The sequence below is a fragment of the Mugil cephalus genome, chromosome 19 (assembly GCF_022458985.1).
Source record: "Mugil cephalus isolate CIBA_MC_2020 chromosome 19, CIBA_Mcephalus_1.1, whole genome shotgun sequence".
NCBI classification, from domain to species: Eukaryota; Metazoa; Chordata; class Actinopteri; order Mugiliformes; family Mugilidae; genus Mugil; species Mugil cephalus.
This window is the reverse complement of record NC_061788.1, coordinates 7,018,908-7,030,657: the sequence shown is the minus strand read 5'-3', so window position 1 is coordinate 7,030,657 and position 11,750 is coordinate 7,018,908. Positions and strand designations below refer to the sequence as shown.

The following is an 11,750-nucleotide window of genomic DNA, read 5'->3' as shown; positions in this document are numbered from 1 at the left end:
ACGCGCACACACACACACCTCCATTCAGGCCTTTAGAATGAAGTTTCTGGTCATTACTGGATCATTAGAGAACCACAAATTGTGAAGAAAACCCAATATTCTCTAATTGTAGCTGTGTTGTTAACAGAGCCAAGTCTTATGTTCTCTATTCTCCATTTCAAACAAAAACCTAAAACTCCCCACCATTTAGAACTGAAGAAGCTGCTTGGTCTAACTCAAACTAATCCAGTTGCCTTTATATTGGCTTTGCTTTTTGAAAAACTTCACAGGCAAATACTAAAATAAGGCATATTACTAAAATGTCGAAGACCAATCTGGATATGCAGTAAGTCAAAGACAAATAGGTGCAACACATAAGGTAAAACACCAGGAACAAGATACTAGTCAGGATGTGGAGCGAGTAGTCGCTTCTATCACCAACTTGCAGAAAACTTGCAGCGGAAAGAAACAAGCATCTCTCGATCAGCCCTTTATGAAATGTCTAGACAGACGCCATATAGCACATTAGAGTCCGGCTGAAGTTCCCTAAAGGACTCTGAGGTAAAACTAAAAGCATTAGGGGTAAAAAAAAAAAAATAATAATAATAATAATGGCCTTAGGAGACACAAATAGATGTGAAAATGTTAGTGGCCTACACCGTGAGACGTCAGGGTTAGGCAGAGGGATTAAAGAAAGCCATATGTAAGAGAAGTCTTTAATATTCAACATAAATATGTGTTTGTCAACACGTGGAACCTTTTTTGTTCCAAACCTGACTTTTGAATATTTGATGCAGTTCACAAAATATTCAAACAACCAAAAAATACTAACAATAAAGACAGATTCCGTGTCGAATGTACTGTGTAAGGTATGTGCGTGAAACAATGTATATCCTGGTGTGCAGGTTAACATATAACTACAGCTTACATCTGCAGGAACAACCTCTGAAACTTAATTAATTTAACATTAGGACTCATTCTGCTCTGCAGCACCCCCTGCTGCATCGATAATGCCTTTACTGTGACACCGTTTACTTGTAACAGCAGGTCTCTAAAGGATTAACAATATCTAATCTACAAGTAGGTAAATTATAACTATTATTTTTTTAAAATCACATGATTTTCTTTAATTTCACCACAAAAAAATTGCTGTCATGGGAAAAAAAGAGGAATAAAAAATGCCAAGAAATACTTAATAAATATATATATTGTTTTTATTATTATTTCTAAATGTATACACTTTGTATTCAAATTCTTGTATTTTCATGCTGGTACATCAATAATAACTGTTTTACAGTTTGAATTAAAACAAATTAGAAGTATCATGTTAATTAATGTGCTTTGGGTGCGTATTTTGACACCCCCACTGACAGTCTTTATGCTAAACTAAGCTAAGCTAACCTTCTTCTTACTTTAATGCCATAACCCGTATTGAAGTCATGCAGTCCAGCCACAAAGCTAAATCGTGAGACAAATCAAGACAGTTTCACTGCTTTTCTGTCTGAATATAGCACTTTAATGTGCGAATAAAATGAGACCCAAGTACAAATATTTTCAACATTCAAATATGTATTAAGAGTCGAAAACCTTTAGAGATACTCACCCGAAACAACCACGATTAATAAATGATTAAGCACATCCTTTCACTGAGCAGTGTGGAAAGTAAAATGGCATTCTCTGATTACTAATATAGTACAAACAATGATAAGAAAAACCCCTTATGGCACAATACTGAATATACAGCCTGTTTAAAGGGCCACACTAAGCTTCTGTAGTGCTAAAACTCCCGTCCAACCTAAGGAATGTACGGCAGCAGACATATAAATAACCATCATTGTTACTAATGAAGACCTCTACACCACTGAAAAACTACTTCTATGGTCCAGCTACAAAATAAATATGCCTCGTAGGCTTTAATGCACGTATTAGTTAAAGTCATATAGTGCCGACAGTCGTTTGATGTGCTCCTGATTTCAGATAATCCATAAAAGTGAAGAAAAGATGGATAAATCTTAGATGTGGAAATCTGCATCCAAATATCTCCAATAGTGATTCAGCTTGAGCTGTTTTTTTGGAGTTCCCCACGATAAAAACACTTGGTGAGATTGTGCGCTTAATTTCGTTTGGTTAATTCACAATATTATGAAAGTGCTGAAGGTCTGGACCTGACTGAGCTGATTTAACAACGTGTCCCTGACTGCTCATCTGCAAGAGCTCTCAAAAAAAATGAATAGGTACATACGGTGTCTGTGGCAGGAGAATGAAGATGTCAAAGGGTGACGTCAAACGTCACCTGACAGACAGTAGGCACTCATATAATACAGTAGCAGTAGACTGCAGTGCTGAAACACTGAAGCACAATGTGGCCTCTTTCAGACTGGACCTGCACGGACACAACCGGACCCCCGTTAAAGAGAGCAAAGGGATTGGGTTGATTAGTAAAGAGAGTACCGGTGGAGGCCGGTTCGGGATCAGAGCTGGGTGTCCTCCCTGGCGTCCACGCTGGACTCGTGTCTCTCTTTCAGGCTGCTGCTGTGGACGGGAGGCTCCTCGGGGACGTGGGCCAGAGGGTCCGAGCGGATCAAGTACCTGAGACACAGAGCGGGCGTAACATTATGACCGCCTTCCTTATATTGCGTAGGTTAAGTTTGATTTGTTATTTATGTATTTATTTATTTATCTCATTTCATATTCTTAGGTGTATATACTATTTTAGGGTTTTTAGGGTGATGTTTTTATCCAGCCACTGGTGTTTCCTCACCTACAATGGTGGTTCCTCTTCTAATTTATACTGTTTTATTTGTTCTGTATAATGAATTTTTAAGTCGTGTGTGTTTTAAGTGGTGGGGGATTATTGTATAGAGCACTTTGTGCTACTTTTTGTACGAAAAGTGCTTTACAAATAAAGTTAGATTGATTGATTGAGTCTGATGTAGGTTGAGGGGAGGGGCTTCTACTTGATCTAGTGAATTTGGAGGCCAGGTCAACACCTGGTGCTGTTCTTCATGAGTTTTTAGTTCCTAAACTGCTTTTGCGTCCTGCTGGGGACGGCCGCGGCCATCAAGAAGTGTCATGACTATGGGGGGGTGGGGATGCCTGGTCTGGTCTGGTCTGGATAGGTGCTACATGTCTACATGTCATGTGACGCCCACACGAATGTCAGGTCCAAAAGTTTCCCAGCAGAACATTGTATTCTGACAAGATGATCAGTGTTATTTTCTTCTCCTGTCAGTGGTTTTAATGTTGTGGCTGATCGTTGTAAAGTGTCACATCGTTCGCTAAACTCACGCCTACTCGAAATCACGAGAAATCACCATGTCGCAGCCACGAAGGACACTCGGCATGAAAGATCACGGAGTAAAAACTGACAGCTGCACTCGCCACTCTCTCCGCCATGACAAGGAAACAGCCGTCTCCATGGATACTGATTGGAGCCTTTGCTTTCTCGGCTCGGCTATAATGCGCGTTGTCTCCTTGTGAATACTTTTCCAAAGGAACACGGCACAAAGTATTTGGTGGAACGGATTTTTGCTCCTTACGTGAGCTTTTTGTTAGCACTTCGCAACCAACTGCTACTTTGTGTGTATCATACAGTGGGGGAAACAAAATGTTCCCAAGCCAATAAGACTAAAACAATTTTAAATTTAAAAGGTCTGCAGCTGGAGAGAAGTAACGTACTATTAGATCTTCTCTTCTCACTGCTGTAGTACAGACTACTGTAGCACACAGGCACAAACATCCAGAAATAATATATCAAAGCAGCACAGAGACACTTACACAATGTCATTGAGCTCCAGTCTGGTGTCAGGGGACGGGTTAATAAGAACGTAGGACAGAGTGTTTTGATGATCATTCTGCTCATCTGAAAGAGAAACCACTTCACAGTCAGTACAAAAGGAGCGGTACAAACAACTGCATGCGTACACAAACACCGATTACCTTGTAGATAGCCCAGATTCACTCTGTTCATGACATCACTGGCCGTCAGATTTGTCAGATCTTCTACAGTTACACAAACATTAGTTAGACGGGAAGCAAACTTTAGGGGACTGGAAGTCGCCGTCAAAACAAGTGTCCGTCTTTACCATAACCGGACGTGGGGAGGCCCAGATGCCTCATGCGGTTGCGGACCAGCTCAGACAGCTCCTCCCTCTCGGAGCGCCTGTAGAGGTTGAGGCGCTGCTGAGCGATGCGCTGGGCGTGGTCTCGGCTGGAGTCCCGGCTCGGCCCCTGCCACCGCACGCTCTTCTTGCTCAGGCGCCGGGCCCACTGCATGCTCTTCTTCCTCTGCAGGGGCCGCTCGCACGGCTGCTCGCTGCTGCGCGGCTCGTCCCCCCGGTCCTTCGTGTCCTCGCAGTCGTCAACGCTGACCGACACCTGTGACTGAGGCAGGGAGACAGGAAGTTACCTTTACAGCAGGAACCCCTAATGAAATACACATTCAGATGATGAGGTGATTCTCTACTCAAGTAAATGCACAATTTTCAGTTCTTTGATAAAGTAAACAATGATTTCCTGACTGATATGATAGATGCTAATCTGAATTGCTGCTTTTCATCTAGTCCTCACAGTATTGCACAATTCAATTCATCCAGTAAGTCACAATGTAATATGCCCAATAGCCTAACGACAAATGCAACTGACAGCATGCTAACATTAGCATTAGCTCAGCGCTTATAAATATTCATAAATATAGCCGCTCAGGAAGGTCCACGAAGGTCCTCTGTCATAGGACACTGATCAGCCACAACATTATGACCCACTGACAGGAGATCAAGTACAGTGAAGTGCGGATTGATACTGAAATATCGATATTTTATGCTCTAAAATCGATACTCAAATCCAAGTACCGATACTTTCGATACTTCAGTCAACAATAGCCTGGGATTCCCAACAGTCTGTCTGTGTAGAAGTGAAGAAACCTTTAGGATTAGAGCGGAAACATCTTCAAGACACAGTTGCAATATTTCTGACATCTCACCTCAGAAGTAGAGAAAATGTGGAACTCTGTCCGGTAGATACCGATGGGAATTTCCGCACTAGAGGAGCAGAGCTTCTGGAACAACCTCCCATACGTACCGATCCACAGATCTTCCTCTGTTACTTTCATCTAGGACAAGACACAAACAATTAGTCTGGTGAATTTATGCACAACGATCCCTTTCATATTCTTTGCGCGTGACTCACGGCACAGAGGTATCCTGATCCCGGAGTTGTGTCCAGTCCCAGCAGCAGCCGTGCAATGAGGATCATGTAGTCCTTCACAAAAGACTGACACAGAATGACAGAAAAAAGAAAGCACTCGGGTGACTTCATGACATAATCGCAGCTGAGAAACGAAGCAGACATAAATAAAACTTTCTATCTGACTGAACACAAGAGGGCACTTATGCTTTGTGACGGTAAGGCAGCTCTGCTTCCTCAGGTGATACCGCTTCTCTGCTGCTGCAACTCGCGTTTCTTTTCTTCCACCTGGTGCTGGAATGGAGTCGCCCGCCGCCTTTGCTGTCGGTGTGTGTACCAACCTGATAGAGGAGGGTGTCCAGCATGCTGATACTGAACACTCTGCCTGCAGCGAAGGGTAGGCGAAACATGAAGGCCAAGTTGGAGCCTTTGTCACGCTCTTTCTGTGGGGGAGAGGCGGCACACACATGAAGCACAGCAGTAGTCAACGACATTTAAAGGCCTGCCGCTCTCCAGACTGTTCAAAATTGCCTCCTCTCTATCGTCTCCTTGTAATCCATATTCATGATTTATACCTGTGAAACCCACTCGTTCTGTCCTACCTTCTCCAGCTTGGAGAGAGCCAGAGAATAGCAGTCCTTCGCCCTGAACTGCATGAATCTCATGTTGGACGGATGAGTAAGCTCTGTAATAATACTCAGACTGGGAAATAACCTGGAGCGAGAGAAGGGAGACGCAAACGAGAAGATGACACTAAAATTTACAACCAAACTTCGAATGTAATTTATATGGATTTAATATAATGGCTGCTGCTGGTTTGCGGTGGAGCCTCAGCGACGGTAACCTCGTAATAAACTGTCTGCGTGTGAATAAAGAATAATAAAGGATATTATGCGGCCCCGATTAATTACCTGAACATTGTCTGAACATTGACAATGGTTTTGGCATCAGCCATGTAGTCCTCCTCCGCACTCATTGTGCTCTCTTTATCCACAACAACCAAGTTATCGGCGTAGATAATACCGCACTGGAGCAGGCTGTCCAGACTGAAACAAACAAACGCACAACGATGAGCAATTCAACTCCTCCCTAACGCATCTGAATGTGAAAATAAAAGTAATAACACGATGAAATTCTAATAAAAAGGAGATGCTTGTATGACTGTTGTCTCACTTGTCTATGGTCCCGGCCATGTAGTAGACCATTGGGAAGCAGCAGATGGCCTCCAGGAAGTGATTGTCAGGCCTGTAGGAGACATGCAGACATGCACACTAGTGAAATAAAGCAACAAATAAAGCTTAAAAAATGACTGAAACGCTTGATAAAACATGGATGGATGGATACTTTATTTATCCTGTGGAAAATTCAGGGTCTAGTACCTTCATCCAATATACACCACGGCAGCCACTATCAAAGTCCAGCTGTTTCCTCACTATAAAGTCTTTTCTACAGAAAAAAAAATCTTGCCCAGCTCTGCACTTTTGTGGAGCATGAGTTACTGGAAGATGCATTGTTCTATTCTTGTGTACGTACACTGATCAGCCATTAATACCACTGACTCACCATCTTGTGACAACACAATGTTCTGCTGGGAAACGTTTGGACCTGGCATTCATGTGAATGTTACTTAGACATGTCATCACCCACCTACACCAGACCAGGCACCCCCACCCCATAGCAATGACACTCCTTGATGACAGCAGCCGTCCTCACCAGGATGCAGAAGCGGTTTAGGAACAACATAAAAAACATGAAGAGCACAAGTTCTTGAGCTGTCCTCCAAATTCACTAGATCCCAAACTGATCAGGTATCTATGGGCTGGACCCTCCTCTCTTATGTACCCATAGAACCAAAAGCCCCAATTACAACATCCTCCAACCTACACAACATCAGTTATCATCGGCGTACGGTAGATCTTCTGAAATGGGACCTTATCTGGGACTTTAAGAGTTTTAAATGTACGTCTTGTCGATCCCAGAAGCGAGATGTGTGAAAATTTATGTATTTACTACTCACTTAATAACTACAACTGGTCCCACTGTTATGCAATAATGAGCGGTTTCATGCCTTCATCTCCTTGGACTTGTAATGTGTGTTGATAGTAATTAACCCTACCACATCAGCGTTGAGAGAATGCTGAACAGTAAAGCTAAAAAGCAAGAGAAAAGATAAGATGATGTTTTACTGAGAAAAATAAATCTCACTTTTTGCTTGTTATCCAGTAAAATATCACAATAAAGTCCATTCAAGGCAAAATCCTTAAGGTTTTAGCTTAATTGATAAGTAAATACTCTCTGACTGCTCTAAAGTTGCTTTAGGGACGTGTGTGGCTCCAATGCACTGATGTGTAACAGAAATACGGGGCCCTCCAGGAGCCTCTGTGGCAGGTTTAAGGCGTTTTTAAGTTGAGGAGTTTGGTGCTAATTGCTTTTTATTTCTGCCTTTCTGTCCTCCACCACCACCCTTGACAGAACATTACTTGCAGGATCTGCCCAGTCCTGCTGACTAGAGACCCGAGGCTGTTTGTGCGCTTGAGCTGCGTATCCAAGCGCGTGGGTGTTTGTATTTGTGAGTGCGCGAGCGACAGCGACAGAAAGGGGGGGGCTCCTTGGAGGGAGGGTTTATTGTTACGTGTGTTTCTGTGAGAGTCCTGAGAACTAGCGTGTGGGGGCTGAAAAGGGACACGTCCGGGCTGTCGATGAAAGCCCGCATGGGGCTCTCGTCGAAAAAAAATCTTTCCCTCCATCCTTTCCTCCCCTTGCAGCAATATATATCACTCAGGTTCAAGGCAAAGCAAGTTACCATGGCGACCGTCTGGCGGCACAGAGAGCAGCTTTTTCTTTCTTTAAAATTTTCTTTGTCGCTCAATACACACCGTCACCGTGAGCAGCAGCAGCCGCAGCAACCTAACATCAGGACCGACAACGGCGTCCCACCTCCTCCGCAGAGCCTTGTCCTAAGTGCTCGGCTGACGCAAGCTTTCAACGCACACACACACACACAATGTTTCCCAGCGTGAAGCGGTGAAAGGCGGAGAGCGTATGTCAAGGTGGAACTCACGGGTTATCCAGCAGCAACACAATAGGGTTGAGTTCTTTCCTGGGTCTGTAATAAGCTCTGAGAGGCACTATGAAGTTATAGAGGCCGTTCCCGGCGGTCTCGGCGGACACGATGATGAGCTTGTTTTTGAAGCCGTAAGCCTTGGCATCCTCAAAGCTGTTGTGCCTGCATCCCTGAGCAGAGAGCGGAGAAAAAAAAAAAAACAGGCAGGTATTTTAGGTTTGCTTTTATGAAGTGAAGGCCACAGAGAGGAGAGAGGGAGCGATGGAGGCAGTAAGTGATTGAGTGACTAAGTTGAAGGAACTGCGACTGCCCACCTGGTCCAGTCGTAGGCAGCAGAACGGGGCTTTCTCAGCCAGCAGATGGCACAGGGTGGGCGAGCTCCCGATGTACGGGGAGTTAGGGGGATAACCTTTAACATACCTGGAAACAAATCCAAAAAGGCATGAATGACACATCGTCTTCTGAGAACAAAGCCTCGGTTCGGTACCCTTCGTTTCACTTTTTTTTTTTTTTTTTTTTTTTTAAATGCTTCATGTGAATGTTCACGGATTTTCCATGAACTTGTCTATTCACGTTATAAAATTAGTCCACAGTGCATTCAAGTTCAAGTGCTGGCTGGATAAATATGCACTGAGTATGAGAACGGAAACAGCTGGCATTAAACGCTGCCGTCAGTGTCCAACTCAAATATGGCACATGTTAAATACGTGTGAATTATTTTTATATTATTATTAGAATATATTTTGTTACTTCAGACAGAATTAATTATCACACCAGAAAAGTAGATGGAAAGGTTTTGTATTAAACTCGGCTTAGTTCTGCATATAACTATACATTATTATTATCATTTTGCATTCAATATTAAGCTATTTAAATAACACACAGATGCAAATATTCATTTTTTTTGTGCAACAGTAGGGTGGCCGGGCAACTGCTGTAAACATAAACATACCTAACCGGTGTGTGTACAAATATAACTGACATATAAAGAACATAAAACAAAGCGATCCATTTTGATCCATGAGAGCGAGCAGCACTGTTAGCAGCACTGTTAGCTTCACTTCTGCTAATATTGCAGCGTGCGTCAGGGACTCGAAATGGCGGCTGAATAGGCACTCGGCCAATTGGGGGGAACTTGACGGAGTCAGTATGCGACCTCGGGCGGGTCCTTCTGTGCACAGGAGGCTTAGATTGACAGGTCTCAACGAGCGTGGTGTTCTGTGTGAGACAGCTCCTCTATCGCTGAATGAGAGGTGCTCACTGAAAGGTAACATCCTCTGCCTCCATTTATCCCTTTACTAAAATATGTCGGATTCATGTTAACATGCATTTAAAGAAATTTCAATTAATGGAGGAAAATTATGGGGCAAAATTAAATATATATATATATATAAAAATGTCTAATCAACCAAAGATTTTGTGACCCCCCCTGCAGTACCTCTACGGACCCCCTGTTCAAGACCTATGCCTTACTCAGTGGATGAGTGGCCCTTTTCATCTGTGAAGACAGAATCGTCCTCGGACTGGTCACTGAGGAGGTCACACGGCAGGATTGAGGCGGAGTCGGCTATTTCCTGGACCGGGGCGATGCTTGGCCGGCGGCTTCCTGTCCCGTTTACTGTAGGAGGGACTAGTTTGCCACCTGAGATGTTAGGTGGGCTTGTATTCTGCAGATCCATGGCAACCGTACCTGTAATTTCATAGATTATATGTCAGACATAGGGAACCTTCATATTTCAGACCTACACCGATCAGCCATAAGATTAAAACCACAAATAACATTGAACATCTTGTGGCAACACAATATCCTGCTGGGAAACCTCCATACATACACTCCCACACAAATACAAAACACAAACATACAGTGGAGGAAAGTGGTCATTATGTTATGCCTGATCGGTGTCATTTATTCAGCATGACCAGTTCACCACAAGGCGTCCAGTTCTTTACCCATGCTGGCAATGATGCTGTGCACAGGAAGCTGTGAGGGGCCGTCATAGATTCCCCCGGCAGGGCGTCCCTTCCTCTCCTCCTGGTTGAAGATGAACGCCGAGTTCTCCTCCTTGGTGATATTGATGTAGTAGCAGGTGTCTGAGGCGGCCATGATGTGGCGGGGGCCAGGGTTCAGCAGGATGCTCTTGTTCTCCTCCCTCTTTATGCCGATCAAGCACACTCCATACCTGGAGATCACAGTTAGCTGCAGTTAGCGTGCAGCTCCTGAGGCGGATGTCTGCCGACGGGAGAACTGTCTGTCGTCACATTTAAAACCAAATTGAAATGTTGTCACTTCTCTCTTAGTTCAGCTTGGCATAAAAACTGTGGACGGGGTGAAGCTGCTCTGTTTACAGCATCTTCTGAAGCGCGCTAATTAGCACATTCAGAGGATTCGTACCCTAACTGGAAGGAGAATGTGCCCACTCGTATTTTATTTTTTTCCTGAATGAATAACTATAGATATTTGTTTACACCACAGGTGTTTTTAGCTTTATTTGCAAAGCGAGGGCACATCTCTGTTTATTGATGTATCTTAGTCTGTCTGATACACACAGACCCCAGAGTAAAACTACTGAGTATGTTTATATGAGTTTAATTTTATCTATGCTGCAAGTAAATTTGTATGAATTAGTTAAATTTGTATTACTGTCAGTTGGATTGTGCTCTAAAAATCGATGTAAGTGAGAAACTTTAAACATCATTATGGCTCAGGATAAGAAATAATGAGAAATAATGTTTAACGCAACAGCCGTAACCTCGCTGTATCTTTATTTTTAGCATACAGACATGAGAGTGGTGATTTTCTCATATAAATCTCAGTGAAGTGGAAAAGTGTACCCCAAAAGTTAATCTTCCCAATTTGTGATTGTTAAACCTGAGGTACAAGATGTTAATCAGTGACCTGCTCACACAGAGTCAAGATAACCTCTTTTAGTTTCCTCCCGTTTACAGTCACTGGGGGACAGCTGATTCAGTATTCACGCGTAACAAGATTGAAAAGTTGCATGTTTCTCTTTTTGCAATCTATTTAAAAGTCATATATATGTATGTAAAAAAAATGATAATACCAGGTGACATGTCTTAACCTCCTGAGACCAAATGTCCTCATATGGGGACATTAAGTTTCAGCTTATTCTGCTTCATTTAAACTTTTATCCTCTTAACTAGTTACTTGATGTGGATTCATTCTACAGCTGATACACGTTACAGAAACTATTACAGGCAAATTCAATCAATAGTAACAAGCTACAACTTCGCCAGTTAGCAGATACTCGATTATTATCATTATTTGCAATTCTGCTTTTGCACAGCAATGTTCAGACATGAAAAATTTTATATTTTGTTTACATATTGAGGGGAATAATCCCCGTGGTCACGCATGAGGACAATTTTTATTCCAAAAACTACTTCCTGTTTAAAAATAATGCTTAGTTTTTTGTAGTTCTTATGTCCTACTAAGCCCAAACAAAAAGACAAGTGGAGAAAATAAAAATGATGCTTAGTTTTTTATAGTTCTTATGTCCAACTA

The 11,750-nt window shown here is 42.8% G+C and overlaps 1 protein-coding gene across 5 annotated transcripts in view; it reads right to left on the bottom strand.

Annotated features, from left to right (window-relative positions):
* Window positions 1-1,171: 1,171 nt before the first annotated feature.
* kcnt1a (potassium sodium-activated channel subfamily T member 1a) overlaps window positions 1,172-11,750 on the bottom strand; it is a 30,330-nt gene continuing 19,751 nt past the window's right edge. For 2 of the 5 annotated variants that reach the window (XM_047570617.1, XM_047570620.1), the window contains 14 exons: window positions 10,178-10,407; window positions 9,701-9,917; window positions 8,542-8,647; window positions 8,225-8,397; window positions 6,337-6,408; window positions 6,075-6,209; window positions 5,739-5,877; window positions 5,505-5,606; window positions 5,167-5,250; window positions 4,961-5,089; window positions 4,065-4,362; window positions 3,919-3,981; window positions 3,757-3,841; window positions 1,172-2,568 (listed from right to left, as the gene is read on the bottom strand). In XM_047570617.1, the coding sequence (XP_047426573.1) occupies window positions 2,451-2,568; window positions 3,757-3,841; window positions 3,919-3,981; window positions 4,065-4,362; window positions 4,961-5,089; window positions 5,167-5,250; window positions 5,505-5,606; window positions 5,739-5,877; window positions 6,075-6,209; window positions 6,337-6,408; window positions 8,225-8,397; window positions 8,542-8,647; window positions 9,701-9,917; window positions 10,178-10,407 (1,951 nt within the window). In that variant the 3' untranslated portion in view covers window positions 1,172-2,450. Of the gene's footprint in view, window positions 2,569-3,756; window positions 3,842-3,918; window positions 3,982-4,064; window positions 4,363-4,960; window positions 5,090-5,166; window positions 5,607-5,738; window positions 5,878-6,074; window positions 6,210-6,336; window positions 6,409-8,224; window positions 8,398-8,541; window positions 8,648-9,700; window positions 9,918-10,177; window positions 10,408-11,750 lie in introns of those variants that run through there. The other 3 variants (XM_047570618.1, XM_047570619.1, XR_007110917.1) reach the window with 3 other exon arrangements.